This window comes from Lepidochelys olivacea (assembly GCF_965140295.1).
Source record: "Lepidochelys olivacea isolate rLepOli2 genome assembly, chromosome: 11".
NCBI lineage: Eukaryota > Metazoa > Chordata > Testudines > Cheloniidae > Lepidochelys > Lepidochelys olivacea.
Window position 1 is genome coordinate 31,545,067 of NC_140421.1, and position 19,277 is coordinate 31,564,343.

A 19,277-nucleotide genomic window follows, 5' to 3' on the forward strand; every position below is an offset into this window, starting at 1 on the left:
CAAAGCCCATTGCCAACTGTGCCCACATATCTATTCAGGGGACACCATCACAGGGCCTAATCACATCAGCCACACTATCAGAGGCCCGTTCACCTGCACATCTACCAATGTGATATATGCCATCATGTGCAAGCAATGCCCCTCTGCCATGTACATTGGTCAAACTGGACAGTCTCTACGTAAAAGAATAAATGGACACAAAATCAGATGTCAAGAATTATAACATTCATAAACCAGTTGGAGAACACTTCAATCTCTCTGGTCATGCGATTACAGACATGAAAGTTGCGATATTACAATAGAAAAACTTCAAAACCAGAGTCCAGCTAGAGACTGCTGAATTGGAATTCATTTGCAAATTGAATACAATTAACTTAGGCTTGAATAGAGACTGGGAGCAGCTAAGACATTATGCAAGGTAACCTATTTCCCCTTATTTTTTCCTACCCCCGTTCCTCAGACTTTCTTGTTAAACCCTGGATTTATGCTGGAAATGGCCCACCTTGATTATCATACACATTGTAAGGAGAGTGATCATTTTAGATGAGCTATTTCCAGCAGGAGAGTGGGGTGGAAGGAGAAAACCTTTTGAAGTGATAAACACCCATTTTTTCATGGTCTGTATGTATAAAAACATCCTCACTGCATTTTCCACATTTATGCATCCGATGAAGTGAGCTGTAGCTCACAAAAGCTTATGCTCAAATAAATTGGTTAGTCTCTCTAAGGTGCCACAAGTACTCCTTTTCTTTTTTCCTACTACGTTTTTAATCCTTATGTCTCTAGAAATAAATTTCTAAACAGGAAATTTAATGCTGTTGTTGATGCCGCAACATACCTGTGCCATGAGAGCAGTTTTCAACAGACCATCCCTCAGTTTCTCAGACTGGCTTGAGCCAAATCCAACTTCAAACACTTCCCCATTCCCTAAGGCTCGATCTGGATTCAGCTCTGAATTTTTCAACTCAGTGGCATCATGATTATTTATTGAGTGCCAACCATGTGCTCAGAAACCTGCCTTTGAGAGATTATTCTATTAAAAAGGTAGGTTGTGGCATATTAAAAGAACACCTTTGCAAGACTTAATATATAGTATGTGGAACATTGAGTTAATTAAGTTATTACAGATTCACTTAAACCTCTGGAAGAAATTAATATTACACTTTAGAAAACCACAAGTGTAGAAAGATTTTAAAGAAAATTCCTGCCTTCTCTTTCGAGTTAGTTTTTATTTCTTCTGGTCCCAAACACGGGACAACTATGGGCCAGATCCTGCTCTTAGTCACACCGGTATAAGTGAGTGCAGGATCTGGTCCTGTCCCTGAACTCTGTTAGTAAGTGACCAAATCTTAAAATGTAGTCACCCGACTCTAACTTCCAAAGGCATAGGAGAGTGTACTGGCCAAGAGACAAATTCATAAGTTGCTGTCTTGTGATTTATATTGTTGGAATAAGTTAAATTCAGCAAAGGATACAGAGGCATTTATAAAGCCCATAGTGAAATGCTACAATTCATTTAAAAGCAAGTGAAATAAATTTTGAGGAAAGAAAATTGAATCCATATCCAGAGCACAATAAAGACATCGTATAGACCCATTGGTTCTGGATAATTCTTGCTTTAGTTCTGCTCTTTTGTCCCTTTGTATTTTCTTTGGAGGTTTACGCCTCCTTCTTTTGCTGGCACTCTTAAGCTTGCACACTTCCCTAAATCCCACTATCCATCAGTCCCTGAAAAATCCTGAAAAATAAACCATACAAATTAAAAGAAAAACAAAAATGGCATTAATAATAGACAGTTTTTAAAACCTCAGGGTCACTGACAAACACATACCTGATTTGTGGTTGCATACACTACTTTAGGGCACACAATTGTACACAGCCCCTCAGCCTTTTAAAAAAAAAAAGCCTCTCCAACACCTTCCATCACAAACACTTTACATGCAGAACCATTAAGACCAGGTCTATACTTAAAACTTTTGCTGGTATAGTAATGTCTGTAGGTGTATGATGGTTTTTATGACATTTTTATATAGGCAAAAGCCCTCACTATAGATGTAACTATCCCACCAAAAATGTTTTTTCCAGTATAGATTATTTTGCTTTAGGAGCTATACTCAGAAAAAACATTGTACATACATACATACGCTACAACAGCGTAGGGCTTCATTCCACCAACGGCAAAGCTACTGTTTTTTCTTCATGGTAAAAAAAAAAATCTGAAAGAGAAAGAATTTACACACGCAGTGAAAGGGCAAAACTTGATTTCCTCTACACACAAGATTTTTTAATCCATCATTAACCCAACAGCAGTCTGAAAACAGATAGGATGACATCTTACTGTAGTCCAGCAGATGGCAGACTGCTCTCACTAACAAGCTACCAAAGGCAGATTAGACTGTTCAGAACTCCCATCTCCATTTAAGAACTTAAAAAACGGTTTTTAAAACAGAGGCATATATGGCAAGCAAAGAGTTCCCTAAAATATGTAGGGTGTGATTATTACTATGATTGTGTGGAGAGTGCCCAGAGCATGGTTGGCATTTTCCAGATATCAGAGAGAGCTATGTCCTGCCTTTTTGTTTTTATATACATACATATAAATTTGTAGAGCTGGTAAATATACAGACATACTGTGGCAAAATATCTTGTTCACCTCAGTAGGCTCAGTCCTTTTTAGCCTTGGAGATTCAGGTTTGGGGCAAGGTGAATCCTTATAGGTGGCACAGGGTTCTGCTACTCCTCTCCTCAGTCAGTCCCTTGTGCTTGTTTTCCTTCCCTTCTGGGGAGCAAGTGCAGCCTCCCTGCTAGGAAGGTTTGGTGTCTTGCTGCAAACAGCCCACTAGCAGCTCCTCTCACTCCCTGCCTTCTTCCACCCAGGGAAGGGTTTAAAAAGGTCCCAAGTAGCTGGAGTCAGCTGAACCTAATTGTTTCCCAAGCAACCCCTTTTCCAGCTGAACCTTATTGCCCCTTGGTTCTCTCCTCGGTGGATAGGGAGGGGTCTTTTAATCCCCTGGAACTAATTACTACCCCCCTTTTGTAGGTGTTTGTCCTGGGTTTACCACAATACATATTTACACATACACACAAGCTCTACAAATCTGAATTAGACTTTTTTAAAATCATGGATAATTGCAGGCAGTCACAATAGTTACTTAGGGGGAAATTTTCAAAAGTACCTAAGGGGCTGAAGAGCACAAATCCTATTGAAAGTCAATTAGACATGTGCTCCTAAATCCTGTGGCTATTTTTGAAAAACTTTGCCTTAAACGTTTTGACACCAGTTGCCTCTTTAACGTTGCTTAGTTCATGTTTGCCAGCAATTACAAAGTTCCATCATATTTTGTTGTCACTTGGAAATTGTCATTATTGTACCTACTCATTATCCTTACTCTCATGCTTCTGCAGATTTCACTGAATTCCATGCTAAATGTTCTGCATTTTGTTTTGGGTCATGCCTCATTAGTGTCACTCACTCATAGGCACAGCCTCCACAGTCAGTAAATCAATTCCCTTTGTGGCAAGGCACTTCCTTCATCTCACCAGACTTAGCATTTCCCCCTCTGGCAGTGGCAGGCCTGGGGTAAATCAGCCCCACCTCTGGACAGTGTGTGTCTCCCCCCTTTTCGCAGTATTTTCAGGGTGGGCATCAATGTCGGCCTAAGGTAGGGTGACCAGGTGTCCGGTTTTCAACAGGAACAGCCGGTCAAAAAGGGATCCTGGCAGCTCAGGTCAGCACTGCTGAGCAGGCCGTTGACTGTCCGGTTGGTGGCACGGCACAGCAGGGCTAAGGCAGGCTCCCTGCTAGCCTCCTGCGCTGCGCAACTCCCAGGAAGCAGCCGGCATGTCCCCTCTCTGGCTCCTAAGCATAGGTGCAGCCAGGGGGCTCTGCACACTGCTCCTGCCCCAGGCACCAGCCCCGCAGCTCCCATTGGCCAGGAACCGCAGTCAATGGGAGATGTGGGGGCAGCGCCTGTGGAGGGGGCAGCGTGCAGAGCCACCAGGCCACACCTCCACATAGGAGCCGGAGGGGGACATGCAACTGCTTCCATGAGCTGCTTGAGGTAAGTGCCACATGGAGTCTGCACTCCTGACGCCCTCCCAGGCCCAACCCCCTGCCCCAGCCCTGATCCCTCCTGCACCCCAAACCCTTCAGCCCCACCCCAGAACCCACACCCCCAGCCAGAGCCCCTTCACACACCACCATACCCTAACCCTCTGCCCCAGCCCAGAGCCTCCTCCTGCACTCTGAACCCCTCAGCCCCAGCCCAGAGCCTCATCCTGCACCCCAAATCCCTCATCCCCAGATCAGAGTCCACCCCCCCCCCCAAGCTGGAACCTTCACCCTCCCTGCCCGAACCCCCTGCCGCAGGCCTGTTCCCCCTCCCACCTTCCAAACCCCTCATTTCTGGCCTCACCCTGGAACCCATACCCCCAGCCCAAAGCCCATACTTCCTCCCACATCCCAACCTCCTGCACCATCCCAGAGTACCCTCCCACACTCTGAACCCCTCATTTCTGGCCCCACTCCGGAAGCCGCACCCCCAGCCCTTACCTCTTCCTACACCCCAACCCCCTGCCTCAGCCCAGAGTCCCCTCTCATATTCCAAACCCCTCCACTCCACCTCCCCAGCCCAGAACCCCCTCCTGCACCCCAAACTCCTCATCCCTGGCCCCACCCCACAGGCTGCAACCCCAGCTGGAGCCCTCATCACCTCTCGCATCTCAGCCTGGAGCCCCCTCCCACACTCTGAACTCCTCATTTCTGGCCCCATCCCAGAGCCCGCACCCCTAGCCAGAGTCCTCAACTCTCCCACACCCCAACCCCCTTGCCCAGCCCAGTGAAAGTGAGTGAGTGAGGGTGGAAAGAGCCAGCAGCAGAGGGAAGGGGGGGTGGAATGAGTGGGGGGGCATGGCCTCGGAGGGGTGGGGCAGGGCAGAGGTGTTTGGTTTTGTGTGAGTAGAAAGTTGACAACGCTAGCCTAAGGGGTGATCCTGCACCAAACAAAAAAGGAAACAGCCTCACAAACACAAAAACACAAGGGGATATCTTTTCCCCTGTCTCCTCACTGGGGGCAGAGTGTTATCCTGTTTGCCCCCGGGGTGTCAGTCCTTCCCATAACAGACACTCAGGCTTGGCTGTTTCCCCAATGAGAAGGAGCAGTGTCTCTCACCCTGGAGAAACTTATATCCCTGCTGCCACTAACCTGGCCACAGCTTGTCTCTCTCCCTCTCCTCTCACCAGAGGAGGGGTTTTAAAAGGTCTCAGGCAGCCCTTAATTGGATTCAGGTGTCCCTAATTGACCTGAGGTAACCCCTTCTCAGCTTGTAGGGGAAAAGGGCCTTTAACATTCTAGGGTTAACAGATTGGCCTTCCAGCGCCCTCTTGCAGCCGTCCAGCCTGACTTTGTCACACCTTCTTTAACCTTTGCTACTCCTGGTTCTCTCCTTTCCCACGGATGGGCCCCTTCTCTGCTTATTCTTCCTAGTACAAACCAGGGACAATAGTGTCAGAGTCCAGGGACTCATATGCATAAACTTTAAAAAGTGCTTCTAAATTGAGGCTAATTTCTGCTAAACAGACTCTTACTCCAGAGCAACTCCAGTGAAATCAATGGAGTATGCCAGATTTACACTGTTATAACTGAGAAGAGAATTTGGCTCATCAGCTTCATACTGAAGCCCAAACAATGTGCAAAACTCATGGGTGATGCTTTAGGGAAAGTAGAATACCTTGGCTAAAACAAGAAGCGCCTAATGCAAGACATTCTCCCCTCCACTTATGACCTACAGAGAGGAGCAAAGAGCCCTAATCACAAAGAAGATACTGCATGGAAAGGAAGGCAGATACATGGTTTGGTCTCCCAAATGTGGAGCTGTCTGTCCTCTTGATGGCCACTATACAAATTTCCAGGTAAGAGCAGAGTGGGAAAGGAGTGGTAGAACCACAGGAACCTCCACTCTCTGCAGCACGTCGCCCCCTCCCCCCCCCCCCCCCAGAAGTGAGGAAGCAAAATAATAAGTTACTGCTGCTCACTGCATCAGTAACCCACCCACCCCCAGCATTCAGAGACCACAGAGAGTGGGCAGAAAGGCAGCCGGTGGCAATTTGGCAGCCTTTTTAGCCAATCTGCCACTGGAGCCTGGGGAAGAGCGGAGCGTCCCCATTTAGAGCCTAAAATCTATGGGTATGCACAGAGCATGAGCTTTAGGATCCACCAGAGTGAGGTGTGTGGGGCCCAATACACAATCTCCTCTATTAGAGAGGAAGCTGTGGCAAAAAGACAGGTGACACTGCACCTTATACAAATATTTTAATTTAAGTTTCCCATGCCAGTTTGCTCAGACTCCTAAGACCTTTGCCTGCTGAGTAAAAAGAAGGCTTCCAGGACCCATTATTGAAAGAGAATGCAACAACGCAGAAAGCATTATCCAAGCTTTAGACAATACAACTTTTTAAAATTAATTTAAAATAGAATTTTATGCTTCACAGAAACAATGGTGAAGTACTTAATTTATTACAATTGCCACTTTCTGAAAATATGTGAATTATGCAAATAAAATACAACATTTAAACAAATTATTTACATCCAGAGGCAGCTGCAATATTAAGCAATAACATTAACCAATTTTTTAAAAAATAAATATTTGTACTTGCTTCAGTATATGCTAGGTTAAATATTTTACAGTGAAGGTTGATTTAATCACTTTTAAGTACTATACCAAGTTCTAAAATATTCTGTTACTTCTAGATAACATATTAATATTTCTATAAAATGCACAGCTTATACAGAGACTTGTACATTGACAAATACTGCACATTTCTCTTTGGGGACTGAGCTCCATAAAAGTTAGTCACTAAAACTCAAGAGTTATGTTTAAAATGCATTCAGTCTATTTATCCACAAAATACATTCAAAGCCTTTGGATACAATTTATTGCACGTCACATACTGTAGAAATATTTTGTACTTTTTAATGCTTATTTCCCTGTACATTCATAACTGGTGCAGTCTAATAAAAGGAACATTTACATTCCTTTCTAAAAACTTCATGAAGACAAATGTGTCTCAAGAGATGATCCCTACCACAGTATTTCAAATCACAAATATGCAGCTTGCAATATGCAGTTAAGATGGTTTTATTTTATACAAGGTAACTAATAATTAGTTCTATTTCTTATATAGAACATACCATAGGTAGCATGATGCTTTAGAAACCAGCAAAAACAACTTTATAAAACTAGAACCTGAAGAATGGGGTTTTTGTGAGCCACAATCTTCACATATATAGAGATGTATTCTGCCGGCATCATTTTCACAGTAAATTCTATTTTATTTAGGTTGCAATCCTGAACTCTCTACTCAAAAGCCTCCCATTGGGTCTGATTCTGATCTTATACAAGATTCTGATTCTGATCTGTTAACTGCCATGGAATTGCTCCTGATGTATGCTGGTGTTACTGAGATCACAATCAGTCCCACTAATTTTAGTGAAAGATTTGCCTGAAGACAGCTCAGGTCTTTGGGCCAAACCTTGCTCACTGCATCTGAGTTACCTTACTGCAATCAGCAGGACTGGCCTTACCATGAGGCGAACTGAGGCGGCCGCCTCAGGTGCCAGACTGTGGGAGGGACGGGGGGGGGGGGGCACGAGGTCCCAGAGTGTAGAAAATTGTGTCTGCTGCTGGTACATATGTATTCTCTCTGCTCCAGATGCACAGAGATGGTGGAGTGCTGTGCTGGAGGAAGGAGGGCACAAGAGACATAACAGGCAGGCAGGAGAAAAATTGAAAGGGAATAACAGAAAGCAGCAGGAGCTGCAGGGACAGAGAGGAGGAGGAGCCTCTTATGTACCTCTCTAGCACCCCAGCAGCCTGGACTGATTAACTCCAGCTTCTCAGGGAGCTTCCTGTTTCCTGCTGCTTCCCTGAACCCACTTGAGGAGAACAGGTAGTCAACTGAAGTAGTAGGAGCCAGTTAGGCCCTTAAGATGCTGATATCTTCCCTCATTCAGGCCCTGCTACCAGCCTGCTTATTTCTCCCCTTCAACTGAGTGTTGAGAGCCACTATAGCTGGCACAGAACAGTAGTCATGAGTGAAAGAAGAAAATGCCCCTCTGGGGCAGCATTCAAAAAAAGAAAAAAAGCAAAGGAAGCTTTTCTATCTAAGCAGGAAGGAGCTCTCCTGAGATACACAGACACAAATGTTCATGGTGAGCCTTCCGGCCCCAGTGACTATATGAGTGGTGAGGAGATGCCTGATCTTCCCGTTAGTCAGAGTGCAGGTGACCTGGCAGCTACTGCAGCATCCATATCTCCATTTCAAATGGATGTAACCATGCACATTCCTGAAGCAAAGTGTAGATCAGAGAAGAGTGTGGTGGAGGTGCAAGAAACAGCTGCTGCTGAGTTTAGTTCCTTAAGTCTAGAAGATCCAGGACTGTGGACCCACTTGAGCAGTAGCCTGAGGGACTTCCTTGTACTGCCTGGGCCACAACAAGAGAAAAAACTTCATGTTCCCCAAAGACAATGAAAATAGAAGTTTCCATCCAACACATTTCTGGTTTGAAATCCCCCATGGTGACAAAGTGGAGAGGCGATGGCTTATGTACTCAAAAACCCAGAATGCTGCATACTGTTTTTGTTGCAAACTCTTCCAGTCTAATGTTCCAGCCATATGGGTTCTACAGGAACAAAGGACTGGAAAAATCTGGCTAGAAATCTAGCATGCCATGGAAGGCAGCAAATCATCAGAGAGCATTCCATAGGCGGAAAGAGCTTGAGATGACACTAAGGTGATCAGCATCAAGAGAAGATTGCATCAGAGTCTCTTTACTGACAAAATGTTCTGAAAAGGTACATTGCCATTGTAAGAATGTTTGCTACCCAAAACCTAGCACTGCGTGGCACTTCAAATCAACCCTGTGCGCCAAACAATGGAAACTTCCTTAAAATTGTGGAGCTGATGGCTGAGTTTGATGCTGTACTCCAGGAGTATATAAGAAGAGTCACCACCCAAGAAATGTATACACACCACTACCTTGGAAAAACAATTCAAAATGAGATCATACAGTTACTGGCAACAAAAGTCAAACAGAAGATTGTGGCAGATCTGAAGTCAGCAAGATATTACTCTGTTATTCTGGACTGCACACCTGACATCAGCCATATGGAACAAATGGCTCGAATGGTGTGTTTTGTAACAGAAACTAGTGAAAATGCCCCTGCAATGGTGACTGTCAGAGAGCATTTTCTAGAATTTATTGACATTGATGATACTACAGGAGCTGGTATAACAAATGTGCTTCTTAAAAAGCTGGAAGATACGGGAATTGCGATAGCTGACATGAGAGGTGTGGGCTACGATAATGGTGCCAACATGAGAGGAAAGAACAGAGGAGTGCAGGCACGGATCCGAGAGTTAAACCCTCAAGCTTTTTTTGTTCCATGAAGTTCTCATTGAATTTGGTGGTCAGTGATGCAGCATCAGCTTCTAGTGAGGCTGCTGAATTTTTTAATGCAATTCAAAGCATCTTTGTATTTTTCTCTGCATCAACTCATCAATGGCAAATTTTGAAGCAACATCTGGGAACATCCTCTCTGACACTGAGACCACTGAGTGCCACAAGATGGGAAAGTCGAGTGGAGGCGATAAAGCCTATCAAACGCCAAATTGGGAAGATAGATGATGCCATAGTTGTCATTATGGAGGATAATGCTATGACAGGAACTGTTCGTGGGAGAACAGTGGCAGAGGGAAATGGAATCACCAGAAACATACATAACTTCAAATTTCTGTGTGGCTTAGTGTTGTGGCATGACATACTGTTTGAAATAAATGTTGTAAGCAAGAGACTCCAGAGTGTTGACCTTGATATATCTGGCGCAATGGAACAACTGGACAAAGCGAAGTCAGACCTACAGTCTTACCGGTCAGATGAGGGATTTCAAAACATTCTGAAGAGTGCACAGAAGTTGGCAGAGGAACTTCACACTGAAGCTATTTTCCCACCCATTCAAGAATACAAGAGTCACTGAAGAAGACAATGACATTTTGATTACGAGGCACGGGATAATCCCATAAGAGACCCCCAAACAACAATTCAAAGTTGAATTCTTTAACCAGGTGCTAGATTGTGCAATACAGTCAGTTGAAGAACGTTTCATGCAGCTCAAGGAACACAGCACTATATTTGGGATGTTGTATGATATTCCGAAACTCCTCACTATACCTGAAGAAGACCTACACCAGCAATGCGGGGCACTAGAGACAGTGTTGACACATGACGACATGTGCAATATTGATGCAAGTGATTTAGGTGATGAACTGAAAGCCCTTTCAAAATACATTTCAGCAGGATCAACTCCAAAGGCTGTTCTGGAATATATGTGCACAAATAAAATGACCACCCTCTTTCCAAATGCTTTTGTTGCTCTGCACATACTTCTAACACTTCCTGTAACAGTTGCCAGTGGAGAACGCAACTTCTCCAAGCTGAAGTTAATAAAAACACATCTACGCTCCACAATGACACAGGAGAGGCTGGTCAGCCTTGCAACCATCTCAATAGTGCATGAGCTGGACCAGACTGTGGACCTTCAGGAAGCAGTCCAAATCTTTGCAACCAAGGCGGCACGGAAATCACCACTTTGATTATTCAAACAGATAAAAATGCCAGTGTTTACTACGCAGACAAGATAAATTACATTTGCTGTTCAGGTGTTTGAAAGTTAAGTGTTATTTAAAATTTTTGAACAAGGCATTTTGTTAGCTCTCCCTTATTGGGGTAGGTAGCAGACCAGTACCATGAGAGAAGTAGGACAGGAAGAAGGCAGAATTGAGACTTTTCAAAGTTTTGGCCCAAGCGAGGGGACATGGGGGTGTAATTTGAGCTCCCCACCTCAGATGCCAAAATGGGCCGGCCCTGGCCCTGGCAATCAGTAGCAGCCTGATCCATGCCTCACTGAAGTCAAAGGAAAAACTCTTAAGGAATTCCATAGAATTGGGAGCTTTGCCCGAGGTGGGCAGGAGTTAACCTTTTATTTGTAATGTTGTAAACATCTGTAAAGTTAAACAGAGGGTGTTTTAAGGCAAGTCTGAGACCGTGTTTCAAATGCTGATGAAAATGGGGCCAGATTCTGTCCAATCTGCAATGTGAATATCTACTGTATATTCTACATTGTTTAGCTGCAGAGCAATGCAGACCTTTGCTATGGTAAAAGGCACACACTACAAACTGGAGAGAAGAATTTCACATTATTATTGTAAAATGTTTTGATACAAGTTCCATACTCTTCATTCCTAGATTATTTATAATTACTGAAATGAGATAATAAAGAATTGTTACAGAGAACAGTGAAGTAACAAAGAGAAGGCTAGTATTTAATAAGGGCTGAAAGTATAGGCTCAACATAGGATTAATTCAGATAAATTTGGTTTAATACAAATAAAGATAGCAAAGTGGGGTGGGGGAGGGGAAGACCCACATTAAAACACTGTCAGGGTTTTAGTGTGTGGCAGAGTTAATATTCACAGAGGAAACTTTTTTTAAAAAAAGAGCCAGGTGCTGCAGCAGGTAAGATTTAAACCATGCGACTTTAATGTTGCATTGATGTAAGTTTTTACATTTCATTTTCTGGGTTTTTATTCAAAGGAAAATGAGTCCCTGGGTCCACAAACAGGCAGCACAAAATGGTAAATTGTGCCTCTTTATGTCAGCCACACTTTAAAAAAAAATTTTCAGTTGTGAAATATTCTACTTATTTGAGATAGTCCCTGTCCCAGAAATGTGGAATACCAGGAGAATCAATCATTTCCCACAAACAAGTAGTGTTTTCCCCACTGTAACTCAAAACATAATACACAATCGGCTCAGATTTAAAAACAGAGAGAGCGAGAGAATGAGCTTACCTTGGGGCAGAAACCAAAAAAGAAAAAAAGGTCTCCTCTTGGGTTGGAAATTTAGGAAAGTTGTATGGTTTATGAGTTTTAATGGAAATGTTTTTAAACCAATACTACAGTTATCAAAACAATTAATATGATGCTATTTGGCTCAAGGCCAGTTTACCCAGAACATACAATCAAAATAAATGTGATGCAAAAAGCAATTACATGCTTGAGTCCAAGGGAATGCTGAGTAGAGGCCATGACCCCATAGGCAGTGGGACCTTCATGGGAAACTTCTATATGGATTTACTAGGGATGAAATCTTTTTGAAGCAACCTATACAATTCTGTAGGAGGAATATAATTCAAATTCCAGGATAGTTCAATAATTCTACAGAAACGTTTTTAATCCTCTATTAAACTTTATAGGATTTTTCCATAAGGGAAATGGAAACAAAAAGGAGAAAATAATATAAATAAATAAAGAAGGACTTACACTGATAGGAGCAAGAGGATGAAAAACTGAAGAAGTAGGGAAACAAATAGAGAATCATGAAAATGCAGCTAAGAAAAGAGATAAACCTATATAGATAGATAGATATAATTTTATGGAGAGTGAGAGCATGAAAAAAAAATGAAGTGACATGACTTGGAAAACCAATTTTGAATAAAATGAGTTGGTAATAGGCAGGGCAATTTATTTTGCACATTGGAAGATGAAAGCAGATGTGGGAAAGGTAGAATTATATAATTATTTGTTTTTCTTTGTATTAAGAAATTTTCCTATCAAACTTGTTTCCTTTCATTTACTATGTCACGATAAATTCATTGTTGCCTATATTTTCACTAGGGCACTACAGAATCCCGCAAGTGCTTGGCGCCATCTGTAATCTTATTCTATGAATCACTGTATTTAATGTAGTCTAAATGTTAGGATTTTGTGGGGTAGAAATTAGACTGGGGCAGGTGAGATTTTATAGCATTTAGTAGTCAACCTGCAGCATAGAATTAAAAAGCACATAATATTTATAACAGAACTCTAACATGGGAGTTATACTTATGTATGAAGGACAGTTACTTAGAATAGAAAATCCTTAGCAGGGATACTATCTTCATTAGCTGTAGAACTCAATGCACATCTAAGTCACACTCCAAAGAATAGCAGCAGCAGCCTTGTTTCTTTAAAATTATCTCTGTGCATGATTTAATTCCATAGTTTAACTAAAAAATTAACTAAAAATACTGCCTAGCTTTGATGCAGCAACAGGTCTAGCACAACCTCTTGTTAATGAAAAAAGGGAAATTGCAAGATCAAAACTTATGGGGAAGGCAGTTGTGGGTTCAGTTTTTATTTTAGTATCAGATACTGTACACAGAAGAGTAATATTAGTACAGAATGAATAGTAGGAATCCAAAATTGCATTGGAACCATTTTTTAAAGTTACTTCAAATAATTGGGTTTACACTGGATTTCAGAATACCAAAAGTGATTTTGAGTAAGAATATTAGACATCTTTTAAATATATTTTAATAGATTATTTTTATGCTATAGACCATTTTAAATTTTTTCACTTGGTGTAGGTGTGTTGCAGTGGAAATTCACAAGTATTTTGTTTCTTTTTTATATGGATAACGCCTAAGGGAATAGTGAAAATAATAAATAGGAGTTGCTGGATGCTGAACACTTTGGAAAATCTAGCCCCAATTGCAGGCCCTGATCACTGTTGAAAATACAGCCTCATATAAATAAAAACGTATCTGAAAAGTAGTTGGAAGTACTTTGAGCTTGATCTAGCTCCCACTGAAGTCAATGGGAGCCTTTTCATTGACTTCAGTGGGAGGTGGATCAGGCCCTTTCACAAAGAAATTCCTTGACAATTTTTGTTTTTAAATGCAAGATAGTTTTGAATTACAGTATATGAGCTCATATGCTGGATTCTTCTGTTTTTGCACATTCACTGATATTAAAAAGATCCAAATCATCTTTAAATTTTGTAAACAGATAAAACACAAGACTAACAAGATTATCTTTTAACAGAATTGTAGTGGTTGGTTACTTTTCATTTAATTTTCAAATAAATATTGTACATTAGAAAGTGTGTGTATGTGACAAAACTGCCTGGTATAATTTATACATATAGAAGATATAAAAATATTAAAAATATATATTCAGTTTGACTGTAAATCAAAACATACAGAAATAAAACTTACTAGCTATTCATTAGAGACAGGCTCAGATTTTTAAAGGTATTTAGGCATTGTTCTACTCCACACTGCAATACCCAACTGATTTAGGAGCCTAGTCCCATTGACTGAGTCATTTTTTAAAAGGAGACTTAGAGCTTATCTACATCGCCAGTTAGTGTGCAGCAAGCCCAGGTGTAAATCTACAATGGTCTAGCCTGCCATGCACTATCTGACCATGTAGACCCTGCTACCTCATGCTAAAAATTATTTTAAAAAGTGACTTAGGCATTGCAATGCTGAGTGGAGCAACACCTAAATACCTTTACAAATCTGGGGTCTAACCTACAATCTAATTAAAGGGCCACAAATAACTATCTTCACCTCACTTTAAGCAGTGTAAAGTGACTGTATAAGTTCTACAAACATGTATGCTACATCTCACTAGTATCGATTTAAAGAACAAACAACATCCACTGCACCAGAAGTCAACATGTCAGGATAAAACATGGATCACTGACACTGCTGACTGAAAGCTACATTCCTGGTTTTACCACGTAAACCAGAAGTCAAAAGACCCAATGACAGAGATTAGTCACACTCACAAAAACTATCAAGTATCTATGCTATGTAAGATCACCCACTCTTGTAAAGACTTCCTCCTCTCCCTAAACCATAATAAAAGACCATATTGCCCAAAATCAGTGATGAGTGGAGAGATTTGTAGATCTAATTTTGTATTTCCTGGATTATGTGGGTTTGATATATATATTTTTAAACTGTGGTTATAGTGGGTATAAGAAATTATTTTTGTAATAAAACAAAATCAAAGACATATGAACAAAATCTGTCTCAAAGTGTATGAGAGTTACTTATCCACATGCCTGCCAATCCATTACAGGAAATCATGAAATACCAGAATATTTACAAACCTTTTAAAACGCCTATTGATACTACGCTTTTGTAAGCTAACATTATTGTGAAAATAACTATTTAGGGGTCATTTTGATGTCCTGTTTACCTGATACCCTGGGGCCGTTAATGAGATGCATATTTGATTGACCCTTCTGAAGAAGCCAGTACAGCCTTATGTCAATGAGCACTTGTGGAGAATGATGCCGGAACCGGGACAGGCAGGGGGCTGTGCCCCCCCTCACACTTTTTAATATGGGTGTAATTGGAGGGGTAGGGGTGGCATTGCCCCCTCAAAGGCAAACCTTGGGCAGGCTTGGAGCAGCACAAAGCGCAGCCCCTGCCAGCATTGCTCTACACCTGCACCAGGCTTACTGTGTGTGTGTGTGTGTTTGGGGGGGGGGGGAAGAAATGCTGTCCCTGCCCCCCAAACTATACTCATGTTAAAAAGTTGAGGCGGGGGGCATGGTCCCCGGAACCTTCCAGTTCCTGCACCAGTGCGGCTCCCCCCCCCCCCCACACACACACACACTTCTGCAAAGGTTCTGGCACCCTTGTCTTTGGCCCTTTAAATCCACAGATTTTCTTCAACTGTTGCACATGCGTATTACATTCCTGTGCTAGAAACATTGAAAAAGTTCCTGTGTCTGCAGAGTGGATTGGACTCTTTAAAAATATTTTAAGTATGGGGGAAGTGGTCTGTGGGAGGGAAATACATCCCCCAAAGCCAGGTCAGAACACAGGAACCGCAATACAACCATTCATGAGTACTACTGCTCCAGCCTATAGTCTTGAACGTTTAGAGCCGGCACTAGGCTTAAACAGACTAAGCAATTGCTTAGTGCTCTGAGCAGATCAAGGGGGTGCTCCTATTCACTTTTTATTATGTGTTGTGTGGGGGCGGGCCAAAATATTCCTGCCTTGGGGCCCCAATGGGCTAGCACCATCTCTGTGAGCACTGTCTATACCACTCACCCTCAGTGTGGGAACTGCTGGTTCAGAGTTACAAATCTTGTGGACTTCACCTTGGCCCCCTTCAAACACAACTATCTGTGCTGGTGTACACAGGGTACAGGTTAGCTTGTATGAGTCTCTGCATCTGGATCAATTTCACCCAATAAATTGTGCTTTTACAGCAAATAACTTTGTTAGATCTTCTCACTCTGCAAAATACCAAAAGACAATAAAACTTTGACTAATGGTCTATAAAAAGGTTGGTGAAAAAATACATGCTTTTTAGATTACACTGTAGCATTCCTATAATTTCCCCCCACAAATACCAGGAAATACTGCCCAAATTACTTTTCCTCCAATTTGATAAAAAGAAAAACTGGTCCTTGGTTGAGATTTTGAAACAGTTAGCTCAGAGAAGGTGTTTATGGCAGTTTGATTAATCCCTGAAATAGGGGTAGATAACAAAAATACTGCCAAACCTTAACTACGGTGTTGCAAATTGAGCTGTAATAACAAATCTTTTAAAAAAGAGAGGTGGGTGGGAGAGAGAGAGACTGACTGACTCACATGTTTAGCTTCACAGTACACATTTTCAGTGGAATATTCTTAATTGATTGGTTACTAAATGATTAATACAACATATAAATGCACTTCATTGTCATAATATTGTACAGGATTCTATGGGAAAACACCTAAGAAGCTCAATGAATTTGGTCAGGTTTTAGTTAGAGGATAACACAGATGTGGTTTCTTTTACATACCTGTCTTTAAACCCATGCATTCCATCAACAGTGTATTTTGGTTTTAACTAGAATAAAAAGCTTAAGAATAATAAAATAGTTTAAATATGGAATGTTGTTTCGTAGTTCAGTTCTGCTATTTTCCTAATATGAACTTTAATTTAAAAAAACAACATGAGTTGGTGATTTGCTTTATAAAAACAGCAACACCAACCAAAAGTTGCAGCTGGTTGTAGCCAACTATGAAGTTATTTTTCAGTGCTGTGGTTTTGGCACTTAAATACTGCACTGTATATACGTGAGGTAGACAGAAAAAAAATTGCATGTAAAAAGATGGAGAGAATGATTCCTTCTTTTCCCCCAAATCACCCATTTAGGCTTTGGAATCTTCATTTACACAGAGCTGCGAAATGGTCTTCTTAATGCGGAGCGCAGTTAGTCGAGCTGCCCCATTAGCACACCAGCACTCACGCATTATTCTACCCATGATTCGGAGTGCCTTAAGACAAAGAAAAAGAGGTTTAGGATTAAAAAAATCCACTGCTTCAGTGCAGCATCAATTAAAAATACTCCAATGCAAGATATAATAGAATACTTTGAAATAATATTCCAGCAGAAATTACAGAAATTTAGAAAGGTTTGTTTTGGTTCGGTCAAAGAGAAAAAGAGTTCTTTGATATGCAGTGCCGTCAGGCCCATTTCACCATATTCACCTTAAAAGTGCCCCTTTCTTGCACTCAGCAGGGGAGGGATTTTGAATGGGCATCAGGGGATGCCACACAGTGCCCAGCGGTGGGTATTTGTGGGAGGAGCAGGAGAAGGGGTACAAGAGTGCATGCAAGGTGGAGGTAGGACTGCCCACCTCCCTAAGGCCTGCTGCCTCCCCATACACTACAGAGAGGGGTTCGGGTTAGCGACTGGCTCCAGAGTGACCCAACCTGCACATTTAAGTTCTTCCAGGCTTTTCAAAAGCTCCTTGCTTTTGCCAGCTAAAAAGCTAGGCATTCAAATCCCACTGAAATAGAGAGGAAGTCTGGCACCTAACTCCCTTGGGCTACTTTGAAAATCCCAGCCTTAAAGAATAAATTTAAATATGCTTCTAAAAATGGGGGTTGGGGAAACTCACCTCACAACTTTGCCACTGGTTTGGGATATTTGGTCTCAGTTTCTGTTCACAAACTACCCTTCTCATATCTTCTATGGAGGGATCCGAAGGCACAACATCATAATAAGGCAACTGGTACTCCTCAATGATTCCTACAAGAGAAAAAAGAAACCATACTCCCTAACTAGGTTCCATACTAAACATCACTGTCCTTGTGCTCACTCATTTAGATACACCTGTGGAGTTCTAGGATAGAAGAGCCTTACCCCCTTCACCAACCCCCTTTGAATTGCAGCAGTGGGTAGGCCAAAAAGACCTGGTTGGAGGCAGCCCTGGGAAGAAGGCCACTAAAGATAACAAAGATAAGGTGAGTGGTCTTGGGGCCTTGGGAGAAGGGAGCTTAGGAGTAAAGAAGATCTGGTGGAAGTGCGGAGAGAATGGAGTTTCATCTTCTTGGTTCAAAACCATGTAAAATCCAAACTAGTAGAGGTTTCTTTGTTGCCAACCCTTGCGACCTAAACACTACAGAATGTGAGCAGGTCTACTGCATTCCCTGACAATATGGGTCCCTTATTTTCATATTGCCAGCACAAAAGTTCATCATTATCTGAGGTTAGTTTTGTGGATTTTTTCAGATCAAGATTTTGAAAGATAAACTTCCTGCAGACTGGAAACCGATCAATAGGGAAATTGCATGGGAGGAACTGGTTTTCTAACGAGTTCTACTATATACATTAGTTTCTTTGACAGGGGAACTGAAAAATAATTTACATATCTGTTTTGTTGCTTTTGATATTTCAGAATAATTAAATCAGATGGGCATTAACTGTACTTTATTCACTTGTTAACTCTTTCATATCAATAATTGCTCAACAGGAAATTTTTAAGTCCTGCAACTCTTTCTCCTTCCACAATATGGAAAATTCAGTTAAAATTGGTACATACATTGTATGAACGTATTTCCTTTAAATTCCTTTAAATTATTTTTATCAAGTCTGGAATGCAACATAAAACAGCCAAAAATTTTACCTCCAATTGAGCATCTTCGTGATATCTCCCAGTACACCAGACCAAGAGAGTATATGTCTGCACGTTTGAAGAACTCAAAGATGCTCATGTTCATTACATCATCAAGTATTTCAGGAGCCATGTACCTTTAAAAAAGTCACACACATGTGCACAATTTACAAAAGTTCTAACAAAAATTCTAATATCTGACATGGAGAGGGTTTGGAACATGTTGGAGAGCCACCCTCAATTTCCATTGACTTGCATGTCATTGACTTGTGTGTCAAACAAGGGACTTTCTATGATGAAAATCCTTACATGTTGTTAAATGACTAATAGCCATGAAAATGCAAGAGGTAGGTAGCTACTCCAGCCAAAGAGTTTTATTCTACCTCCATTTATATTTCATCTCAATGCTTATTTTGCTTTTCACTAATAAACTGTGCTCTACAAAACAAACTAATTGGATTTAATGAAATTAGTGTGGAAAA

General features: G+C 41.6%; 1 protein-coding gene across 1 annotated transcript in view; it reads right to left on the minus strand.

The window, feature by feature from the left end:
• Positions 1–16,942: 16,942 nt before the first annotated feature.
• Positions 16,943–19,277, minus strand: part of ACVR1C (activin A receptor type 1C) — a 49,395-nt gene continuing 47,060 nt past the window's right edge. The window contains exons 8-10 of the mRNA XM_084642674.1: positions 18,808–18,932; positions 17,800–17,930; positions 16,943–17,172 (exon numbers count right to left, since the gene is read on the minus strand). Of these exons, the coding sequence (XP_084498800.1) occupies positions 17,047–17,172; positions 17,800–17,930; positions 18,808–18,932 (382 nt within the window). The 3' untranslated portion in view covers positions 16,943–17,046. The remainder of the gene's footprint in view (positions 17,173–17,799; positions 17,931–18,807; positions 18,933–19,277) is intronic.